This window comes from Calidris pugnax, unplaced genomic scaffold (genome assembly GCF_001431845.1).
Source record: "Calidris pugnax isolate Ruff unplaced genomic scaffold, ASM143184v1 scaffold11, whole genome shotgun sequence".
Lineage (NCBI taxonomy): Eukaryota > Metazoa > Chordata > Aves > Charadriiformes > Scolopacidae > Calidris > Calidris pugnax.
The window spans coordinates 13574872-13598656 of NW_015090803.1; the positions used below are offsets into that span (position 1 = coordinate 13574872).

Here is a 23785-nt window from a genome sequence, read left to right on the forward strand (position 1 = left end):
CCCCCCCCCCCCGCCAGCTTTCCCGTCGAGGGGCGCGAAGCTCCTCGCCCAGGAGCCATCTCAGCGGCCGAAATCTCTGAGCTGCTTTTGACGACGTGCGAGTGATCAAAGGTGTTCTCCCAGCAAACCCAGTCCTTCCCCGCTCCACCGCTTTGGCGGGGGTGCCTTTCTCCAAGCGGGGGTCTGTTGTATCACCCTAACAGCTCCGAGTTTTACGGCAGCGGGGCTGGCGCGATGCTGTGCTCCGGAGTATTTGCTGCAGCCTGCTGGATATTCCCCACCTCCCACAAAGCGGGGGCCTTACAGCTTTCAAAACAGCGCATGTACTATTTAAACTGTTTCACTGGGAGGAGAATTATGTGTTCTGCAACGCCTCAGGACAATGAGCCAAAGGAACTATAGAATATGAGCTTGGTGTTAAAGCCGGAGCTCTGCAATGCTCTGCTTTGTGTGGGTTTTAGCCTGCTATGTAACATTACTTTTACATTAACAGTTGTGGTTCCTTTTTTATGCTCTCCAGCTTCGCCATGCTCCGCCCTTTATATTTTAACAGTCAGATTCCTATGATCCAACCAGGGTGGCATGTTCAAAGCTCCACTTCTTTTTAGCACTGATTAAAAAAAAAAAAAAAAGCTCAGAGTATCAAACAAGCTTACTTCAAATAGCTTTTATTCACACTAGGACAAGACTATAGCCAAAGAATTATACAAAACACAAAACAAAGGGGATTTTAACAACTCAGTTGAAGACTATTTCACGCCAATCCGATGCTCGTATATCTACAACATTTTGGAGCACAATGTTACTTAACATTACTCATTGGATGCTTTCAGATACAAAAATGTATCAGGAATAATAACAATAATCCACAGGTTCCATTTACTCTTGTGGAAATATTACTATTGACCCCTAAAAATTTTGCCCTTTGGGTCGGTCCCACTGATGCTTTATCCCTTCCAATCTGCTCTGCCTGGAAAGACAAATTACAGATAAACTTTTAGTGCTCTGAGCAAAAGGACTGTTTTTTATCATAGAAACAGATAGCAACATCAATTTCCCAAGAAAAAAAAATAGACATTTCAGCTGTGCATCCCTAGACCAAAAACTCAGTGTTGTAAAAACCCACGGCAATAAGTTTACTTTGAAAGCTTTAATTACGACTTCACCAGGTATTGCTTTATGCTTTTCTACTGCATCCTAACTTGGAATATTAAGCCAACCAAGGAATTTAAAATAGCAGTGAACTAAGCAGCAAGAGACACGAGTATGAACCTGTTCCCATAGCAGATGGTGCATATGCCCTCCCGAAGCTCACTGAAGTCAGCAGAACATAGCCACTGGTGTCAATGCTCTTTCAGACAGACTTTTCTAGAAGCAGAGCTGGCACTTCGTATCAGAAAGAGGGATGTGGGGCTGAGTTCAGATCCGTTTCTGTGCTTTTTTACTGTTTGTGGGTGGCTGAGTGCAAAGTCAGGTTTCTTCTCTGGCTGTCTCCCGCATCTCCCCAGAGAGGGGATTTCAGTGGTCTTTGAATCAGGGCATCCTACGGCTCTGCTGTTGCAAATGTGCCTCTGGCCGAGCAGGCGTAGGGTCGGGAGGGGGATAATGTGTGGAGATCTTAGCACAGCATCACTCTCACTGCACAGGACGGGTGCCATGGGTTTCATGCGTCACTTGCCTTCAGACCATGCACGCAGGAGCATGTCCTCCTCACAAGTTACAGCCCAGCTCACAGTGTGCTAATTAGCATCCGAATAGTAGCATCTTTGATGGCACAGAACAATTTATATTTTGCTATAAACCCTTCTAATATGCTGAACCACAGAGCATGGCACCAGACGAGGATGAGGGATTGTGCAGAAGAGATATAATTAATAGTTGCTGGAATGTCCTTTTGGGTCTTTGCTCTCTGTGGTGTGTTATTTGCTAGAGACTAAAACCGAGCTAGTAACAAGATGTCATGGGACAAAAACCTTTTGGATCAAGTGAAAATATTACATTGTTAAAATCAAAATGGGTCCCTTTTGAGGTCAGAGAGGAATGTGAGTTTCACAATTTCTTTTTTTAACAATCAGCAGACAGGCAGCTAAATCATACTCATAAAATACCACTCTAGTTTGGATCTGTCACAAAAATGAAGCATTTAATTGCTGCTAGAAGTGACAAAGATAAGCTATTCTCATTCCCACACCAAGGGCAGGGGCATCTGTCAGAAAAGACAGACTTTTATTTGGTTGTTTTCTATGTGCTACGAGGGTAAACTCAATTATAGGTGAAAAAACTAAAGCGAGTGACATGACAAAGTAAAAGCCTAAATGATAATTAAGAATCCAAACTCCTCCAAATCCAGGATGAAAAGCAGGTAGCAGAAACCTGATGTAAGAGAAATCCTTTCCCAGCAGGTGTCCCCCCCTGTCCCGCCATGTACATATTCTGTTTTACTTCCATATGGAGTCTGTAAAAAAAAAAAAAGTAACATGGTTCACAAAGCTCTATTGTGACCTTTAAAATAAAACAACCGTGCAGTGCTACACTTCTGGAAAGGCCACTTTTGAGAAAAAAAAAACCAAAATTTACAAAAGTCTCCCCTATCAGTCATGTTATGAAGTGCGTGCTGGGGGCTGATGACTTCTGGGGCCAAGACAGAGCACAGCAGTCAGGGCAGCACACCTGATGATGCTGATGAGGACAAAAATATGTAGAGAGAGGTTCCCGTCTGCATGCGTGTGGGCACCGTGGTGGGATGGAGGGGGCTTCTCCCAAAGAATAAATGCTCACCGGGCACCTCCTTGCCCCTCTAAGCTCATAGAAGTTCATTGCCTCCCAACCACCAGTGCCTTTGGAAAAGTTTCCTCTAATTCTTCGTCCCAGACACACTGCCCTGAAAGTGTCCTGCTGTCTGTCTACACAAATTAGTCAGTCTCTGCATTCTTGTTCTCTACAGGACCCTCTGGTGTTGGCTGTGGTGAAACCTTTCTAATATTTCATCCCCAGTTATGACTTTCAGCCTTTTAGGGAGGCTGCGCTGAGATAAGACACCAACTCAAATGCCACATTCTCTAGAGAGGGATTTCTTTTGCCACTTTCATTCAGCTGGCAGCACGTCGGTGAATTTCTGCAAAGTAAAGGAACAGCCATCGTTGTTTGCATAACAGCTGTTTATATTTTCCTTCTCTTTTATGATGTTTAGTTAAGATAGCTTTAATGACTTTCTTTTCCTCAGATTCATTTGCATGGAATCATTTTCACTGAAAAGTTCACTTCATTTTCACTGAAAGTAAAATTAGGAAGGTACCTAATTAAAAAAAGGGACTAATTCTGTCATCTTGACACTGGCAAAATTCCCATGAACGTTGATTACTCGCTAGGAATTTTGCCTGGAAAAGGATCATATAATCAAGCACTTCATTGCTGTAGATTATATTAAAGCCAAATGAGCACATGCAGAATTCCTGCACACAGAATCTGAAAATGAATTGCAAGACACTCTTAGGTTTTTAGTAGTTCTGAGATTTACTCTTTGTCACTGCTCCCATTCCAGCCCAGGTAAAAGCATTAAGCTGGATAAAAACATTTCTTTTCTTGATATCCTGAGTCACATAACTTTTTAGTTTTCAGTTTCTACTATGAATTTGAGGACCTAAGAATACAAGGAAAATACAAGAAAAGCCCCAATGAGCTTAATATTTAGTCCTCAGGACTGGGAAAGAACATGAACGTGAGCAAGCACGTTGCTGCTGAGGCATCTCTCCTTCTAAAGGCTGGTGGCTTAGGGACACCTTGATCTGGAGACAGAGGACAAATTCCTGCACGCTTCCTCTACGAGGCAAGGCTTTGCTGTTCACAGCCATGGCAGCCTGTGGCCAGGGGGGTGGTCATGGGGGGGGACATCCTCCTGCCTGCCCCACAGCCCCTTGTGCCACCAGCACCAGCTCCCAGGGCTCTCTGCCACCTCCTCAGCTTCATCTTCTCCGGGGAATCACGTGCGGAAACCCCATCTCGTTTATGCATTTCGGTTCATTTTTATAAGTAATCTAAGCTCAGATGTAGATATTTTGGCAGCCAGCTTGAAATATCTGGGACTTAATTTTCAGAGGTGTCAATCTCCCCAGCCTAAGCTGAGGTCTACGGGAGACGTGAGACTGTGATGCCTCTTCAGAAACAGCTCTTAAGCCTCTGAATTTGGACATTAGAAATGGAGAAACACGCAATTCGTGCATCTTTCTGAATTTCTTGGAATTTGTTGTTGAATCCAGCTGAAACTGGGCATTTTTAGAAGTGCGTATGTGAATATTTCCCTGGAAGTATGTCTAAAATTGCTGGGAGATATTTTAACTCCACGGGGAGCTATTGATGGTAATAAAAAATACTGTGAGAAGAAAACAGCAGCAAGTGAAACTGCCCTCTCAGAAAGCCCAGGTCTGCTTTGAAGGAAGTGTTGATATTCACCATAAGCCTCGATCATTTCCCAGAGGGCTGTACGGTGCCTTGTAATGACATAATCAAAAAGTAATGGTGTTCTGGACTTAAAGGGGAAAAAAAACAAAACAGGGTCTGATCCGTCTCCCATTGAAATCAAAGAGGATTTTGCTGTTGACTTGAGTGAGAACAGAGCTCTGGACACAATCTGTGTGCAGTTTATTTGCACATTTGCTTATCCAAATGATCTTAACTTTAACCAATCGCATGACTAGATGTCTGTCTGGGAGTGCACCCCTATGAATGCATAAGTGTGAGTTTATCATGTGGTTTAATTCAAATTATTCTGGCATTTTAAAAGCATTTCCAGCTACAAAGGACAGCTTTAGCTGATTTCCACCCCAGAATATAGACTTTAATTGGTAAAGTTTGTAACTCACATTTCGGGCTGCAATTCATATTCAGTTTCATGCGAGCTAAGGACACAAGCAGATTGTGCATTTGCGGGGTGAGCTTCAAAACAATCTTACTATTCACTCAATTAAAATTTAGTGGCCGTTATTTCAAAATGTGAAAAGCTCTACAAATTACCCAACTCATCAGCTATGGTCCTTGGTTTCCTTGAAGGGAAACTTCTTTGATGACCACAAGAAAATTGCGAGCCAGATTGCCATCACAAGTCTGCTGAAAATACAGGATGAACTCCTGATTGCTTTAGTCATGTGAACAACCCCTTCAGAACAGCCCCAAGTCAGGCAAGGTGGCTTACACCAGGAGTTAATTTAGCCTGCTGGGACTCTTTGCATTACTAAAATGAGCATGATTTTTGGCTTGTAAATGGGGGGTAGAATTTTATTTCACTTTCTGAGGGGCATACATCCATTTTAGAGTAAGCCTTTCAGAATAAAAGTTTACTCCACGTTATAGGAAATGACATTCCTTTTTTAGATTTCCCTTTTCAAAGCATGCCTCAGATTTCTAACTTGTAGCAGAGAGCTTTTGTATAAGTAATAAAAGTCTTTAAAATTAAAATGCTAATCGTAAACAAACCCAAATGCATGAAAGATATAGTCTGACTGCATAACAAAAGAGAATTATATAATTCTATTTGAGTGAAATCTTTCATCTTTGATTTACAGGTTTGAGTCTGCCTATAACTGAAACCATATTGTTCCATATCTTTCATATCATGGCCTTCCCCAAAATCTTGTTTTAATTAAGGTTCCTTTCAGATTTCAGAATAAAAAGCATGACAGTCTTCACTTATGGCTTTAATATATCTTTTGGAGTTTGGAAAATATATAAAAATGAACATCACTTGCTTTTAAAAGCTGAGCGAGCTATCAAATACTGCGAGTCGAATACTTCAGGGTATCTCCCAGGGTTCATTAGGTGAGAAAGTTGTAAACAAAATAAAAGTTGCTGTAGTAGAGTTTTGCTCATTTGAAGCAGTCTCACATCCATGCCCTATCTCTTTCTCTGACGGTAAGGCAACACGTGTAACAGTTTAAGCGTTCATTATCAGCTAAAGGCACGACTCTATGTTACGTTCTCAAACATGGAATTAAACAGCTAAAGTCACGTTGCAGGGAGATCGGGCTGCACTTGGGGGACCTAAAACAAAGCCTAAACCCTTTGAAGCTTCTCAAGCGACATCGGTTCTCTCGGTGCAGGGCTACATAAAAGAATGGGTTCGTATTCACATGACGACCTGTAAAAAACACCCCCCCCCCCCCCCAGAAACACCTGAGCTTCAAATGGGCTGCACGCAGTTACTGACCGTCCCTGCTCTTCAGAGCCAGGACGAGGAAACATTTCGGAACAAACTAAAAACACATTTGAGAAGCCATCCATTTTTCAGAGACTACTTGATCTCTGCTGCACATATGGTGAGAGCTACTGTCAACTACGGAGGGTACAGCACTTTTTTTTTTTTTTTTTTAAAGGCAGAAGATCGCTCATTTTAGAGAATTGTGAATACGTTTTGTTTTATGATAGAAAAGATTACACGAAATGGGAAGGGATGGCCGGGAAAAGGGGGAAGAAAATAAAGCACCACCAAGCACAGTACTTCGGGGGATTTATAGTACAATAAGAAGTGCTTTCCCTTTAGCTAAAATCTCTCATCGTAATTTACACACCTTTCACTTATTCAGCTAAGAACTCATTACAGGGGGGTAAAAAATAGCACGTAAAATAAAGGAGGGGTTGTTTTTTTTTTCATTACACAGAGCAAAGAAAACAAATTCTATTAACAATTTAACACAGTATGAAAAAAAGTACCCAGTAAAAAGTGTCAGAAAGTGATTCATGGAGTTTACCAAGTATTTTGCTGGCTGTTGCAATTCTCGTATCTATAATCTATCATGTAGAATTTTGTAATACTCTATTTCACAATTTATGTTGGTGAGCGGGTCAAACAGCATATAAAAAGCATGCTCTAGGCTCTTTCTCCCAAGCCCGTTTTACTGTAACTCTAGAATTGTAGCGGTTACATTTAAGGAATCTTTAGGGCCCTTTCAAGTCCATCCAAAGAACAAGTGAAGCTGCTATTCAGAGTTTTGTGCCCAGTGTTTATGTTCCATCTGATCTGTGCCACCCAAGCAGCAGACAAGACATGTCTGAGGGTGCTTTGGGGGGGATACACAATGATGTCACCCACAGGAAATATCAGGGAGGACTTGGCACTTCACAAGGCTGGCTCTTCTTCCATGGGCTCGCCAGCAGCTCTGTAAAAATAAACAGGCAATCAGAATACGGCACAAGAGTACACAATGACATTGTAGATTTTCATGCATAATCAAAGCTGATTTTTCAGCTCTCTCTGATGTTTATTTGTGCTATTCAGTTATCCATAAATAGAGTTTCTTTCCTAGGAAGTATAAACAAATGTCAAGTGGAAAAACATTTTAGATCCAAGCAATCACCGAAAATGTTCCTGTTTATATTAAAATATGTCGGAATATTTTATAACTTTTTGTCCAGAAATGTACATGCTTTGTGTCAACAGAGTCAAATAATTTCATGAAAAAAATAGCTGTGATACTTTTCTTTTACAAGCTCTTGCAACTAAAAATACGTGCAGTTATTTTTTTCAAGCGTCCCCATACATTTAAGCGAAACAGTTAACTAGTAACCAAGTAGTTAGCAGTTTGTCTTCTGGGGTTCTTCTTCAGTCTTCTGATTTTTGATTCTGTACTTTCACAAACGCACTGCCTGCCTGCAACTTCCAACACCAAATTCTGAAGCTGATCAGCAGATTACTGCCATATGGAAAGTGTCTATTAATAATATCGAATCAGATTATACATATATCTTTTAATTGAAAGCCTCTTGGAAATATTCATTTTAGGCATCATGAGTTCTTTAAAACTACCAATAAGAAAATAATGGGGACGTATGTTGAGCTGGTGTAAAGTGCTGCAATTCCTTGTATCTGAATAGTTACTGCATCTGATTACGCTGGCAATTATAAAATGGGAATCTGAGACCACGGTGAGACCTGACTATTGAAGAAGATAAGAATTTGGAGATAAAGCATTTTTCACCTCAGTCTGGCAGAATACTATATGACAAACAAGCTTAAGACCTGCTTAAAAACAGTCACTTCAAGCAATTTTCAAAAGAGGAGAGAGCAAAAAGTAAATGCAAATTAATAAATGAGACATTCACCAGTTAAATCCTGTAAGCTAGTATAATAACTGGCTTCATTAAAATATCCCTCAGAAAGTACAAACTCTTGAGAACCCATGGAAAAAAAAAAAAAAGTAATTAATGGGGGTTTGCATGGGCTTTGGTAGTTTATTCAGTAAGGAAGCCAGAGAATTTTAAATGAATCTGGAGTTTATTAAAGTCTTTCCCAATGAAAAATTCAGCAGTGTGTCTTTAAATTATTTTATACAGGTTATTCCTTTATGATTTGGAATGATCACAGCTAGTACGTTGAAAAATACGTCAGATGAATGATATATGAAAAAGAAGATGTTTTTCAGACTACCCACTTTCCAAAGGGCTATTGACCCTAAAAGATTATTAATCTATAAATCTCAAATCTTTTGTTCCTCGCCACACGGTGGAGAGTGTTTCCTGTGTACAGCAACCACTGCAGCTCCCTCGTTTCTGAGCAGCGAGGTGCAGCAGGGTTTCTGGAAAGGCCACTTTGGATGGGGCAGTGCTGGGGTGGGAGCACTTCTCTGACATGTGCAGATGCAACAGGACAACACCCCCCTTTGACAGGGGGATAAAAACCTGGAGATCTTATCAAGCTATGCATAAAAATGTGCAGCTTAACCTCTTTCAAAAATGACCAAGATCATCACTGTCTTCTCTTGGTTTCCCCCCCCTTTGCATTGTTCTGGCTTGCAGCAGAGACCACACAGTGGCAGCCAGGGTGGGATGGAGCTGAGGTCCACCTGCTGAGGTCCTCAGGTGTAATAAAGGCTCATGCACCATGTGAAGAGTTCATACTAATGCTGTATGTTGCTGTTGGTCTGACCACATGATTCCACCTTCTCCAACCACTTTTGGAAGAACTGCATGTCCTTTAGCATAACACAAAAATGCAAGAAGCTCTTGATAAACACCCAGGGCCTTATGGAGCTGTTTGGGAAGAGAATAATTTGGAAGCAGACAGCAGCTCAGATTTTAGGTTTTGCTGTGGGTAAGTGAATGAATCAGAAGAAATAGTTTTCTATAGATTTCAAAAAGAGACATTGGCAGAGCAGGAAGGAGTGGCGCTCTGGAAATCTTCTGGAAGTGAAAGGGGGAGTTTGGGTTATTTGTAAGGAACTAGGGAAGCAGCATGTACAACAGTCTGTTCACACGTATTTGGCTTCTGGGAATGACATCTTCATGACCATAGTACAACTGAGAGATGTTCTTATTCAGGGTTTTAGTTCTGGGCATTTTTTCACTGATGAGGCTGTTTCTGAGTGCCAGGACTGACCTCGAGTGCCATATTCTAATATATTCCAACAAAATGTGAATATTCTCCGTCAGCCAGAGCCCAAGCACTAACAGAAATTTCTACATGCAAGTGCAAGTTGTAGGGCCCTTTTTGGAAATGGATCAGAGGTTAGGGTGCCCTGGTGAATCCAACTGTTGTCTCTCACTGTGGTTGCTCTCACAGCCTTCTCCAGTCTCCCTTTGAGGACTTATGTGCATGCTTTAACTTAATTTTATTAGTGTCAGAGAATTCACTGGATCTATCCAATGGCTTATCACTAAAACCATATATTTTCATGGGGTAACGGCTTAGGCCAGAGTTCAGTGCAAGAGCCAATGAAGTTTTAGGGTCCTTGGTACAGAGAGAAAAACACCATAGTCACATAACACTAAGCCCTGAATTAATATATGCCCCTTTCTGCTAAAATAAAAATTTCTAAAAAAAATAAAAATAAAAATTGAGGGTGCAGAGCCTGACAGGCTAAATTTATTTTACCTCAATTATGTCACTGTTTGTTACATCAGTTCAATCAGTCTTCCTGTAGCTGACAAGAAGTTGGCATAAAAATATAAAACAGGCAAAAAAAAAAAACCCCAACCATCCCATATTGTATGCTCTGACTGGTTCCTCAGAGGGGCAGCTGCGAGGCTGGGTCTGATCCAGACTGATTCCATGTGGTCAGTAGATCCATAAAGACACTGAATGGGACTGCAGTGATTGTAGAACCACAACTGTGTTTTTGCATTAAGGCTTCACTGTGGCTCATTTAAATTGCAAGTTCCAAGGAGCAGAGCCCTCTTGCATTCACTGTGTTTGTTTTAGTGTGCCAGAACCAGTGCTCACCTATAGTTCTCTATATATCCAACTCACACTATGGTAGAATGAGGTACTCACTTTGCACTAAACAAAATTATTCTGTTTAAATCTCAAAACAAAAGAAATAGATGAGGCAAAATCCCACCATATGGAGAAAATCTGGTAAAAAGTGTGACATCTTAAGTATTGTTCTGTGGCAGTTGAGAATAAATGGCAACCATATTATTTAATGAAAATATTATTTAAACTAGTTCATATCTACACTTTTAAAAAGTCAGTATTTAAGAATACAAATAAATCCTGTACATCATCCAGAAAAAATAAATGTTTCTCTTACCTTATTTTTTAAATTAGAATTACAGAGATTCCTCATAGCTACATCATCACACACATAAAAATAAAAATTCAAGGTATGTTTCCAAGTCACAGAAACTGCTGAACAAAAGATAGATTTTCTGGCATGGTATGGCTGTTTTATGCCATAATCTGTTCCTAATTTAACTCAGCTGTCTCAGGGAAGATCATTGTAATTGAAAAGTGATCCTCTGGTAGCCAAGAGCTGGGGAAAAAGAGGTAGATTTCTATACCTTGGAGATGATTTGGAGGGTGTCTGAAGACATCATATAAGAGATCCTGAGTAAGTGTGTATCCTAGTAAAGATAGGCTTTCTATGGATCAAAGAAAAAGGAAATAAAAGTAAAGCCATCATAGTTTAAGTGAAGAATAAGGTAACTACACATATATACCCAAAAGAAGAAGTAATGTCCAAATAAGGCAAATTAAATAATGTAAAAACTCTGGCAAGTTAAATGTAAACCCTCAACGAAGCAGGCAAAAGGAGAATCTGAAGAGCAACATGTTAAAGACATAAAAAATGATAATAAAAAGATCTTTCAAATACATCAGAAGAAATGATCAAAGCATAAAAGGAGCATCAAGGAAGGTAGACCACAAAAGCAAAATGAACTATTTATATCTGTGTTCACTAGAGAAGTGTCGGGGAGATTTTATTATTTGCAGATGAACTATCTTAAACTGAATCAGCACTAGAACAAAATGATGTATTAAACATTGCCAAATTGCTAAGAGCAGATGATATTTGTTCACTGAGTTCTAGGGGAATGCAATTCTGATGTTGTTAAAGAAATAATTTTTGAGCACACTCTATTGCTTAACTCAGCATCCGTGCCAGAGGTAGAGAAGGTAAGAAACACAATTCCCATTTTTGAAACTACAGGAGATACAGTAAGCCTGTCTGGGGAAATTGATAGCAGATATAATAAATGATAGAATTAGTAAGCATTCAGGTAATAATAATTTGGCTAAGAGATATGTCTTATCACTTACGGAGAAATAAAGTCTTTACAAATTTATTATAAGTTTCTGAAGGAAATGAAGGAAAAAGGATCAAACGATATCCCTGTGCAAAGAAAGTCTTCCAACGATGTTATCCAAATACTTTGAGGAACTTAAGTTATGAGAGAAGGTCATCTTATAGATTAACAATCAATCAAAACTAGGAAACAGACAATAATATTGGTGAGGGATTCTCCAAACATCTCAAAAGACTTGGCAGACTACTAGTAGATTTAGGTGATAACGTTCATTTATGATGCCAAATTAGGTCAGTTCTAAAGCCCAACACCAGGAAAGAAGGTAAACAAGCACAAACTATCACACAATACACAAAACAGGGGGGAGAACAGCTTTAACTGTTTATAGGCAGTGGTGGCCACAACTGAGAGCTTGGAGTTTATGGTAGAAGAGTAAAGAGCAACAGAAACAAAAAAAACCCCAACATTAAACTACTGTGTAAATCCACAGTGTGTTCAACACCTGGAGTTCTCTGTGTAGTTCTCACTCCATCTCAAAGAAAACTACAAAAGGGACAGAGATGGGCAAGAATCATCAGAGGTAAGAAATTATTTTCATACCAGGAGGAATACAGAGCCTTGAGACAGATGAAGCCTTTAAAACCAGAAATGGGGCAGAGACTAAGGTGAGAAAAGAGCTGCTTTTATTTCTCACAATGCAAGACCTACAGGGCTCCCCAGTGAATTTATCGGTTAATAAGTTTAGAGCGAAGAAAAAAGAAGTGCAATGCCTGATGAGGTTGTGGGATCCACTACCTGAGCATCAAAGAGGTAAGCTGGTTCAAAAAGAGCTTTGAAAAGTACATTCCTGGGTAGGTAGCCTGAAGGCTTTTACACAGGATGGGTCAGATACAGCTGTTGAGATCTACCAACTCGCCAGGGCAAGGGCGGCTTTCAAACTCCTCTGCTCCTGGTTCTCTTCCTCACAGACTCAGGACCAGGGGCCAAGGAGAAGGTGGGCAACATAAGGCTGCAGCCTGCCCTGGGGAAGCTGTTCTTCAGCTCCTGAGCCTGGCTGTGAGTGCAGATCCTGTTGGTTATGGCCAGGTAGGTGCCAGTTACTCAGCGCAGATGAAGTGAATAGCCAAGTAGTGAAATGCTAAGCGAAGCTTTATGAGTTGATACGCAAACACAGCAAGTAACCCTAGATGGTGGCTAGGTGTACCCCGTGATCTAAACAGTCACTCCAGTATAAAATATAATCCACATAACTCAATGTGACTGAAACTGCAACTGGTAGCTCTGCAACACTAAAACTAATATCTAAAAATTACACTTTGTTTTCATTTCCATTTGAGTAAAATCTATGCTCAGCTGAATGAGGGCCATAAAGTCAAATTCTGATAAATGTCATTCTCCAGATTTACTGTTTGCTGTAAAAATAGTAAGCGCAAGAGATCTTACTCCACACCCTTTTATTTTTCCATTTTAAGAAGAAACATACAGAAGCTCCAGTGTGTCAGGGAGAGCACTGTACTGAATATTTTCACAGCAAGATTTCTGAAACGGGTGTCTGGCCAAAGGACAATCCTAATCAGCTAAATCTGTATCTCACATAGGGAATAAGCAGTGATCAACGCACAGAAGTTATGGTAGTTAGAAATGTTTTACAGGGCATGCCTGTTCCTTTAATTGCATCTGTATTTAAATCTGTGTGAGCATCATGCATGTTTTCTTTCCTGTCCACAAACTCTTTTTTCTATATCTGTTCTCTTCTGAAGTCTATAATCAAGTTTCAATTGGATCTTAAAATGAAGAGTTGTGCTTTGGTAAAATAAAACACCAAAAGAGTAGCAGCTTTTCACGGTTTTCTTCATTTAGCCTGCCAGAGAAAATCAAATAAAAAAATAATGGGCACTGTCACTTGAAGAAAAGAAAGAAAGAGAGAAGAAAGAAAGAGAAATACTTAAGATGGGCCTTAGCCAGGAGCATTTTATCCTTTATTCATCAGTGGTAAATGAGTCAGATATGAGTTGGCCAGGAAAAGAGCTGCTTTACCCAAAATCTGAGTTTAAAGTGAGTCATCTCACTCCAAACACCAATATATCCTCCAACATAACTGGCAAGAGTTTCCTGCAAAGAGACTCTTGCTGCCGCTCTCTTCATCTGGAGGCCTGACCATCCAAAGCTGAAGTCAACAGGATCTCTACCATCAGTTCAGTGAAGCAGGGCTGGAGATGCGGGCCAGAATTATCAGCCTGGCTGACCATGGTGGGAATTAAGAGAAAGTAAATTCACTTCTGGCATAACGAATGAATCCTCCAGGCTGCCCTGCCAGCCACGGCACTTCCTGCTCTGATTCCTCCCTACCTCTCACAAACAGCTTTCCCAAAAGAACACTCAATGGAAAGGCTTGCAACAGGTCTTCAGAAGGTGGCTCCCATCTACAAGGTGGGTAGGAGGGGCACATCTGCAATGGTTTTATCAGGAGGACTTTAAAGCCTGGAGCTCACGTCCCTGCAGCCCTGTCATTCGCCATAGAAAGGGGCTAGAGAAGGAGCATTGCATAGTTGGTCCTTAATTACAACAAACATCAGAAATGTGAAAAAGCAAAGCTGTACTCATCGCTACGTTACTGCAGTGTGCATTGGTATGTGTCTATGAAATGAACAGCATGTTTTCGGGAAATGAATGAAAATATACTGGCATGAAAACAGAGCGTGCAAAGTCGAATCTGTCCTTGGATTTATGATCCTGTGCTGGACTTTCATTCATGCTCAAAGTGCAGCCAGGTTTTCTCAGAGGACCCTTGAAATCGGACCTTCAGAGTCACCATTTTTGATTCCATATTCCTCTTTACATTCAGCAGGAATAAAACAAAGAGAATAATATCCTGAAAACCTAACTATCGATTTTGGCCCGGTGGGACAGCGCTTATGTTGTTTTGTCACTCTCTGGCTTTGGGTGACTTCTTTGTGGGTTACAAATGTGGGAACAGGAACGCATGCGTGCATAGGTTCGGGGGGTTTTTTTGTGTACTGCTGAAAAATCTCTAAAGCACCACAGAAGATATTTCAAACGAAGCCATTTTTCCACAGAACAATTCATCACAACAGATTCGTCCCTATAAGAGTCCAGAACTGATGAAGTGTAATGAATCTGGCAGCCACATGAATTCCACTTGTGTACATTTCAGCACATCCGTTTTTTTCCATTTCTCTCAGCTCCACTCTGAAATTCTGTTTTCAGAATGGGTGGAAACTGTCACAGGTTATCAGTAGGTAGGTAATAAATACAATAATTAAGTGCAGTGTTAGTCAAAGGGTTATTTTGTTCAAGTCATGTAGGATCAGCAGTTGCTCTCAATGGCTGTAGTTTTAAGTGAGTGGAGGCGCATAACAAATGCAATTCTTGCTTATTCCGAGCAATATAAAAATACACTAAATTAACCACACCCTTTTTCAGAAAATATAAAACTTTGCTTTGTTTGACTGCATTAGTTCCACCACTTTAACTGGACTTCTTTATATTTCAGAACTATGCACACACAAGTAGGCACCTTTCTGTCCCTGGTTAGCAGAAGTGTCTTTTAACTCTCACAAATGTATATTAAAAATTTTACATTATTCCTTAGCTGAGCACTGATTAGCACTCTCATAAATCTAAACTACATCCCTTGTTCATCATGGATTCTTCTTTAAGATTTTATGGATTTGTTTGCAATAATGCTTGCACAACAATAGCCATAGCATATTAAAATCCAATTACAGTAGGAAAGGTAATTATGTAAATACTGCGAACTTTACTAGCTAGCTCTGCTCCCCGTGTGTCCTTTTGAGCCACGTCTGTTAGCTCACTGACAGATGAGCCCTCCCACTGTTGTGAGAGACGTTTGCTCCCAAATGCATCCATAGCTTCTAGCACCGCGCTATTCCCCCGGATGCCCATCAATTCAGCTCCGATTAATGGAGCTGAGCTTGCGAGAGGCAAGAACCCAATCAAACAAGTAGCTGTCATGACACAGGAGCCATGGATCCTTCTGGCTCCACTCCCACCATCGTTCTGCCTACCCACAGCTCCCTCCTTTCTCTCCTGTTGTCACACAGCTCTGCTCCACAGCACTCTGAGAGCTGTTGAGTCTCCTTATAAGGCTTTTTTCTCCTTTTCTCCTCCCTTCCCAGTTTTCCTCTGTGTGATGGAAACTGAATGGTTCCGCTGCATTTTGGGTCTTCCCCTCTTGGAGAAGGCCAAGAAAGTTTGTCCTAAAAATGAGGAAATAGGAAATTCCAAGAACTTCTGAAGTGGCTTTTCTGACTCCTGACAACTTGTTGAAGAAATACTGTTTTGTAGATGGTATAGTATTCAGCGGATCTCTCTTTTTTTCATCTCTAATTGGCAAATCAACAAACAGCAGTTACTGTATCATTTTCTCAATTTGTGAAATTTAAGGCAATCTTCATTATTGTTAAAAAGCAGCTAGCAACCTGGAAAAAAAAGCATTCTCATTCTTTGCTGCTGTACCTTCAGCTTGGTACACAGAAAATGTTGGCCTTGATCCTGGTCAGGATTGCTTTAAGTTTTATACTGGCACTGTTCCATTGCTTCCAGGGAAGTAACTTTTAATGCCTGTCTAATATCATTTAATAATGATTTAAGTCCATCCTTATTAAATTTATCTGTCCGTGTGTTAAATGCCTTCCTAGAAAATTAAAACTAAAACAGGTTTGAATAGCTTCCAATGAGAAGAATATGGTTGATTACACTTGATCAGGCCTATTTTTCCTCAAATGGAAATGGCACTTTTTATGTAATAGAAAGCATTAGACACAGGGAGAAAACAAGTTTCTTGTACTAATCATGAACCCCAGTAAAGAATTACACACTGCAAAAAATACCTGCTAGCACAGAGTGCTTCTGCTTCCAGTGGTCAAGTGAGAGAACTCAAACCCAAGGATGAAAAATTCCAGGTAGGTCAATTAGCGGATAATTTTGAAACAACCCTTAGTCTTGTTGTCTTTTTCGTCACACCTGACTGGAGTGAAAGCCTTGTTCTCTCCAACAATTGCATGCGCTTACCTGCTGCCTTCCTGAGGGACACACTGCTCGACATCCACTGACAGAGAGGCCATAGCAGACACCGTTTCTGTCTCCTCCCTCTCTCGTTTCTGAGACTCGGCCAGAGCACAATCCACTGGCACAGAGTATGGCTCCACTGACTTCCAGTACTTGCCTAAGGAAAACACACATAATAATTTATGGGAATTTTAGCTAGCATGGTGGTACAAGCATAGTAATCACTTAGTTCAACGCTGAGTGATTATAATTTAAAATCACTGCGGTGTAAGCAGTGCAGTTGAAATTTCAGACTGCAGTGAAGAGGTATATTTCTGAACCTAAGAATGCCAAGTTGGAAAGCGCTTTCATTCCAAGGGCTGTGTCACACCCTTCCCCAGAAGGTAATAAAGTGGAGGAGTAACACACAGACTAATGAACCCATACTGTCAGACAGGCTATTGGCTTTATCTGCGCAAGGTGAAGGGAGTTCAGGGCAGGGTTAATACCTAGAAGCTCTGATATGGCAGACAGCTGATGCATATACAGCAAATAGGACTAGAAAAATGAACACGGTTGTACAAAATGCTCACACAGCACTGTCTTGAAAAGGAAAAAAGTCAGAAATGCCAGCTCGGACTGGAGTGATGTTGCCAGAACAATCAGGTTTGTTAGTCCTGGATGTTCTTTCTCCTCCAACCTCAGGGCGTATACTAGAACAATAATTTATTTAAAACTTTCATATATGAACTGGCTGTGGCTGGCAAGCCGCCAGGTATCATAAGGAATAGAGCTTTCTGGTTTGCTGTGTAAAAACACAGCAGCGGATTGAAAGCAGGGGTATTCTCAGCTTTCTGCCTGCAAAGGAAGAGACAGTAAGAAGCTTCTCAAGCAACGCAAACAATAATGGCAGGTGACTCATCATCAACATATAAAATGGTCCCCTACTGCAGGGTTATTAAGAACCAGAGATTGATTAGTGGTAATCGGGTGAACAAGTAAGAATTTACATATGTACTTCTTACACTCCAGTGACCCACCAAGCGCTCACTAATTGCCAGGTGGATGACACCTGGAAAGCAGGAGCTTTGGGAAGGCTGGGAGCTCTGGACCGGGGCTTATTCAGCGTTTAGCAAGAAGCTTCCAGCAGCTGCTGCAGAGGTTGGGTCAGGGTACTTATCTGGGAATTAGACGGAGGGTTTCAACAGCTGTGAAAGAGAAGGGATCAAGTAGGGGACTTTTCCGAGGGCTAAAAGGCGGATTTTGGCAGCTGGGCAGCGGGCTGAGTGGAGGTGCTTATCCGGGGGGTAGCTGGAGGCTTTGACAGCTGGGAGGCCAGGCCAGCGGTGGTGCTGCCTTGCGCTGCACAAAGGCTGCTGAAACCTCCCTCTTTGGTAACACAGCTCTCAACACAGTTTCAGGCTTTGCGAAAGATGAACTTTTCCCTCCAGTGAGAAAGCAGCTGTCAATAAAGCCCGAAAACGTCTTTATTCAAAAAACATCATTGTGAGATGAAAGGCCGAGTCAATCTGCAAGAACAACCAGCGAGCATGGCCAGTGTGTTCCTTTGAACTCTAATAGTGTGCACGTTTGAGTAGTTAGCAGGATCTTTAAATAACGGGGACCTTCTGGGGATAAAATGTAAAGTGTATTAAGTATCCTACAAAGTTGAGATTAAGTGTTAGGAGGTTGGCTTTGCTCCAAAAGCATGAAAGACACAGCTAAAAAGTTATGTACATAACAGTAGGCTCAATGATTGGAGCCTGGCAAATTTTATAAAAACAAGACAAAAATATTCTCTATTATTACTGTGCTCAGAGACCATATTCTCTATTCATTAAAAAACACACTAAAAACAAACAAAAATGTTATATGAGCATTCCACAATGTTCTCACAGATCATATGTGCAAAAGTCAGTCTTTGCAATATACACCCAATTCAAACCCTATAATTTATGAGCTAAATGTTCGCAGAGTGGGTGGGGTTTTTGTTGCAGAAACAGATGTGCAAGAAAATCAAATCTGTTGGCATGGGAATAATACCCCCTCTTGCCTATAAAAGAAATGAACCCATGTTCACTGCTGGAGTTTTCAAGGGCTCTTATTCATAAAATAAAATATTAGTAACCAGCTACCACTGTGTTGCTCTCCTGCAGCAACAATAAAACAGCATCCATGAGGATTGCTACATCGCAGTGTGTTCATTCACACACACACATTCACACACACCAGCTGCCCCCTGAATCCTGACTTTCTTGTAACACTAAAACCCAGGGCCAATTCAAGCATACTGGTGGGCTCTCTGTGCCCATGTAACTGCCCTTCGCTCCCAAGCGGTCCGTGATTTTCCTTGTTTCCCCTGCACTGAGAATTGTGTCAGGAGAAGGGCTTCAGTGGTAAAAAGGGAGAGCAGAGTCTGGCCAGGAGGCAGGTGGCAGCACCTTTGCTGCAGTGGAGGGTCTAGGAGAAGGGGAGTGAGTACCTGGCAGGGCGGTTGTGGTTTGTGGGAGGAAATTTTAAAGCAGTTCCAATTAGGAGCAGCATCCAGGTAGCAGCAGGTACCTCATGCAAGGAGGGCTTTCTGACACTTGTGAAAAAGCAACAGTAGTTTTTTCTTTAAAATCAGAAAGCTGTACCTTACAAACACCTGTGGTAAGCAGAACAGCTTTGCAGGCGTCTTTTTATAAAGAACAACATTTATATGTTGTGCACAAAACATACAGGGCGTGTGTGTGTGCTCAAGCAAAAGATTTGCAGGCAAAGTCTTGTGGAATGGAGAGGCAATCACAGCACGCAGCTGCAAAGGAGTTTTGTTAGAAGCTTTAGGTATGCTGTGGATTGACAATTAAATGAGCCCAAAAAGCATCTGCCTCAAACTGCTCACATCTCTGAAAATGCCATTTCCACTGCGCTATACTGGAATGTGAAATTCTACCGGTCCTGTTACATTCATTGAGAAGAACTTGGTGGAGCTCAGGGGAAAGAATGAAGCATACTGCTGGTTTCATTCATACAAAACTTGAAGAGCAATCACGGCTTGCAAGAACAAACAATGAAACCAAATCAGTCTTCTAGGTATGCTTTGGCTTTCAGCATGAAAATGTGCTTAAGTCTCCCTCAAAGATTTGTGGGAGCACTGATTATTACCAGGAAATAATAAAAATGAATGTTTCTGTCACTGTTACAGGCATTTGTAATTGCCTTTCACAGATAGATTTGGACATGCTGTACCATGGCTTGCTTGAAAAAAAACAGTTTGGGGGTGGTATTCAATCTAGTGAACAAGATTGTTTAGAAATAGCATATTACATGGGTGTGGGAACTACTATTTCCAAATGTATTACATTTCCAAAGGAGCTTTGGATCACTGTCACAAACAAAACATTTATACAAATTCCATTCTAGTTAGAAAAAAGTTGTTTCCTCTCATTGTCTAAGTAAGTATTGTATCTCCAATTTTATGCAGCAAATACAGAGGAGGAACTTTTTTGGGGTCTAAAATATTGCTAATACTCATTATCAAAGTTGGATCACAGAAATACAGATTCAGGGCAGTCAATTATCCAAGCAAATTAGGCTTTCTAAGTAGCTCTCAAGGTGCTGCCCCACAGCCTAATGCTTTTCAGGCTGCATAACTCCCTATAATATTCAACATGTAACTGCTTCTCTTAATTCCATCTAAATATTCATCCTCCATAAAGCTGCACTGAAGTTCCACAGTTCTCCTTTCTGTCACCCAAGCTCGTTCCTCTCTAATATTTGGTCTCTCTCCAGACAAACTGACATAGGCATAACCTTTCAGGTAATAGCTGCAAGAAAAGACAAAATATTATCTATAAAGAACTTCAGACTCTGGGTGCTCCAGCTTAGGTTCAGAAGAACAGCCCACTGGGCTGCTGTGACTGCACCAGCTTCTCTCAAACCTAAGCTTGGTCTGAACAAGCAAAGTTAAGCCACTCCCCAGAGCTCTGAACTATGTTTTTAGACACAAACTGTATATTTGTTCTTAAATCCATCCGTCTTTCTGAACTGCCATCAATTGTGTGTGTTTTTAGTAAGACGTGATCCCTTTCTGGAGCCAGTATTAACTATTTTTTTCCCATATCACTCTTTTTCTCTTCCAGATCTACATTCATTGAATATGTGTCTAATTTCAAACAGAACTGCATACTTCTTCTCATGTCTGTGCAGCTTTCTGTCCTTATTATCATTTGCAAATCTGCTCTATCTTGCTTAGTACATTAATTTCCATAGCCTGCTGATTCCTTCCAGATCAATAACGGGGAATTTTAAGGAAGATGCTAACTAATGAGCTACCATAGATGAAACCACTCAGCAAAAATGGCTTCCTAGAATTTATCATATACAGCTGATTTACATGGAGCATTTGCATATCCAGGTGACTCCTGGATACAAAGGATGAAATATATACCTACAATGAATTTTAATTGTCATTTTACAACTAAAATCAGATTGATAATTACTGCATAATCAATGCAGTGTCCCTTTTAAGTACTGCATTTATTTTATACAGATGAATGAATTATTTGTGATTCATCTAACATGAAGGAAAACATTTGTTATCCATTTGTTATTGTTAAGGAGCCAGCAAACAGTAGAAGTCAGGAAGCTCCCACTGTCTCTGTAAAATGGCAGAAAGCAGAAGATTAGAGAATTTACGGGAAATCTGCTCAATTGGATTAAGGCAACTGATGGCTAAGACAAAATTTTTCAGTGAGACCAGAGGGAATGTCCTAAAGCATCTGGATAGTAAAGGGTTGGGTTCAGGGCACAGAAGTGGAGCAATCAAGTACCTTCTGTACCAGAAACCATCTATCTGTTAGCATTTTTCCAGGGAATAGTGCCCATTTTGAGCGTTTTAACTTTATCTCAAGCTCCGATACATCTTAAAGCAAGTAACTGGTAAAGGGCTGCATAAACAGAATCTGTTTGTCAGAGCTCTAATTTACCTGTCTGTTCCTGTCCCTCACTGACCAAGCTGCTCTGGAATGGAAAGATTTGAGAATATTCAGGTAGCAGAAAGTTCTAAATAATTTCAATGAATTAGTTTTTCTGGGCTAAATACGTAGCAGAAACAAAGGGATGTCAAAGAAACAAAATTTCATTGAATTAGTTTTTCTGGGCTAAATACATAGCAGAAACAAGGGGATGTCAAAGAAACAAAAATAAAAACAAGTATATATATAATAGTAGACACAGCATGTTGGTTTATACATAAAACATTTGCCTGCTTTTCTCTCCGAAACAACAGTCTAACATCTACATTAATCATAGATGTCATTTAATTAAAAATAAAAAATACCCCAAACCCACCAACCCAAACTTGGAAACATACTTTGAATTTCAGTGGTCTTTTTTAAAGAAGCTATTGCATTCATATTGGGGATTTGGTGCACAATATCTTCTGGGAGAGGCTCCAGCTGCAAGAATAGAATAGAATAATATAAATTTTCAATAAGCCACAGGGAAGTAAAACAAACTGAAACAATCTAATCCTCAGGAAAAGCTCAGCCCAAGAACTGGTTAATGTTTTGCTGGTATCAGTTCTAAAAGTATAGCCATGATTTTGTTTTCTGTTTTCCAGCCATGTAATTGAATTCCAAGGGGCTTTTCTATTGGCTGCAAGACTAATCTATGGAGTCTCTGAAGCAGGTGCATGTCTGTGTATTATTCATTAAAAAAATGCTAGTTATTTGTGTAATTTTTGTAGGTTCCTCACAAACCAAATTCCACTGCGTCTGTATACGCAGCTGGGCACTCCAAACATAACCTTGCTGAAGCCACACTGGAACTGAAGTGTGCACTCTATTATCTTTATTTTTCTGGTGTTATTACATCTAACCATCTTACACATTTTAAGATTTATGGGGGAAAACCATAAAACACAGCTGCTTTTACTAGCTTTGCATTAATTTCAAATAAAGCAGTAGATAAAAAATGATTATGCAGATCAGCAGTAACAGTTCTCTCAGTTTTTTATAGTCAGCCACATTTTAATGAGCCAGTTTTAATTCTATATTCTTTGAGTAGGGTTGCATCATAGGAAATTAGCAGAAGGAAGCGTTCAGTTACCACACAGTTATTTTTGCCCTGCAATGGATAGATTTACCAAACAAAGTGTATTTTGAAATTCATCCAAAGTGCTTTTTTTGTCCACCTTCCATATATTTTCTCCTAGAAAAATGGTAAAAAAATTCTTGGGCTAAATGCCTCTTGTTTTACTGCAATAATGAAAGTCTCTTTGAACTCTGCTTAGAGAGCAGGCAGTTTTTCTGTTTCCCACTATAGACCGCCAAGGCTGGGCGTGGAGATGTGCTTCCTGTGGAGCCAAGAGTAGTGACAATGTCAAGGTAGGCAAGGGAGAACGATATCAATACCAATCTCTCTTCTCTAAAGCTAAGGAAGTTTGACCACCATTGACAGGAGACATCTGCTCTGCAGACAAAACTCCTTTCTTAAGCATGCCTGGGTCTGCTTTAAACTAGGTCAAGTGAAGCCCACCCAAGGAGCTTCCTCTGTGAAGTTAATCGTTCAGTAGCCATCGTATACTGTCCTCTGGGTTGCTACCCCTGCATTGCTACCCACCAGCTAGATAAAATCAGCTTTGATCCCAGTATACGAAGTGGGAAGTAACTGCAGTGTAGATACTCCCCCAGTGGTGCTATTTTAAGCAAGCTCAGCTACAAATCCCAGAACTTCTGGGATCCTACCATTATGATCAGCAGTGAATGCCTGTCAGTGATAAAGACATTGCAAGTATCACCAGTCTTTTGGAGCCTTGGTAACTAAAATGAATAGGGCTGTTCATGTCATTATTTCCTTAGAATCCCATATGGGATTGCAGCTGGAAGATTTCCTTGTGGCTAGAAACAATAGCACTATGTTTTGTTTTCAAATAGCATAAATCACTCCATTCTGCGCAGTGAGCAAGTGTGCAGGGAAGCGCTGGTAGGACCTGACTGGGTCCCAGCTCTACTTGGTTACAAGGGGGCCAAACTACAAAAGAAGATTATTGCTAACTAAAATGCATCATGGCTATCCTCACAGGTTACTCTATTTGGTAACTATGGCAGGTACCTGTGGGAAAACTGCCTATTTATGAAAATACCCACCAACAGATCAAGCTTTACAGCTTTTAGAATAATAACTGATACAATAATCTTAATAATCTATACCTTGGGTCATGTAGAGAAATGACATTTGCTTTTATCAGTTGTTA

General features: G+C 40.6%; 1 protein-coding gene across 9 annotated transcripts in view; it reads right to left on the minus strand.

The window, feature by feature from the left end:
• Positions 1 to 652: 652 nt before the first annotated feature.
• HDAC9 (histone deacetylase 9) overlaps positions 653 to 23785 on the minus strand; it is a 479210-nt gene continuing 456077 nt past the window's right edge. For 8 of the 9 annotated variants that reach the window (XM_014937802.1, XM_014937807.1, XM_014937805.1 and 5 more), the window contains 3 exons: positions 21902 to 21986; positions 16570 to 16723; positions 6169 to 7148 (listed from right to left, as the gene is read on the minus strand). In XM_014937802.1, the coding sequence (XP_014793288.1) occupies positions 7109 to 7148; positions 16570 to 16723; positions 21902 to 21986 (279 nt within the window). In that variant the 3' untranslated portion in view covers positions 6169 to 7108. Of the gene's footprint in view, positions 7149 to 16569; positions 16724 to 21901; positions 21987 to 23785 lie in introns of all 9 variants that reach the window. The other variant, XM_014937804.1, reaches the window with a different exon arrangement.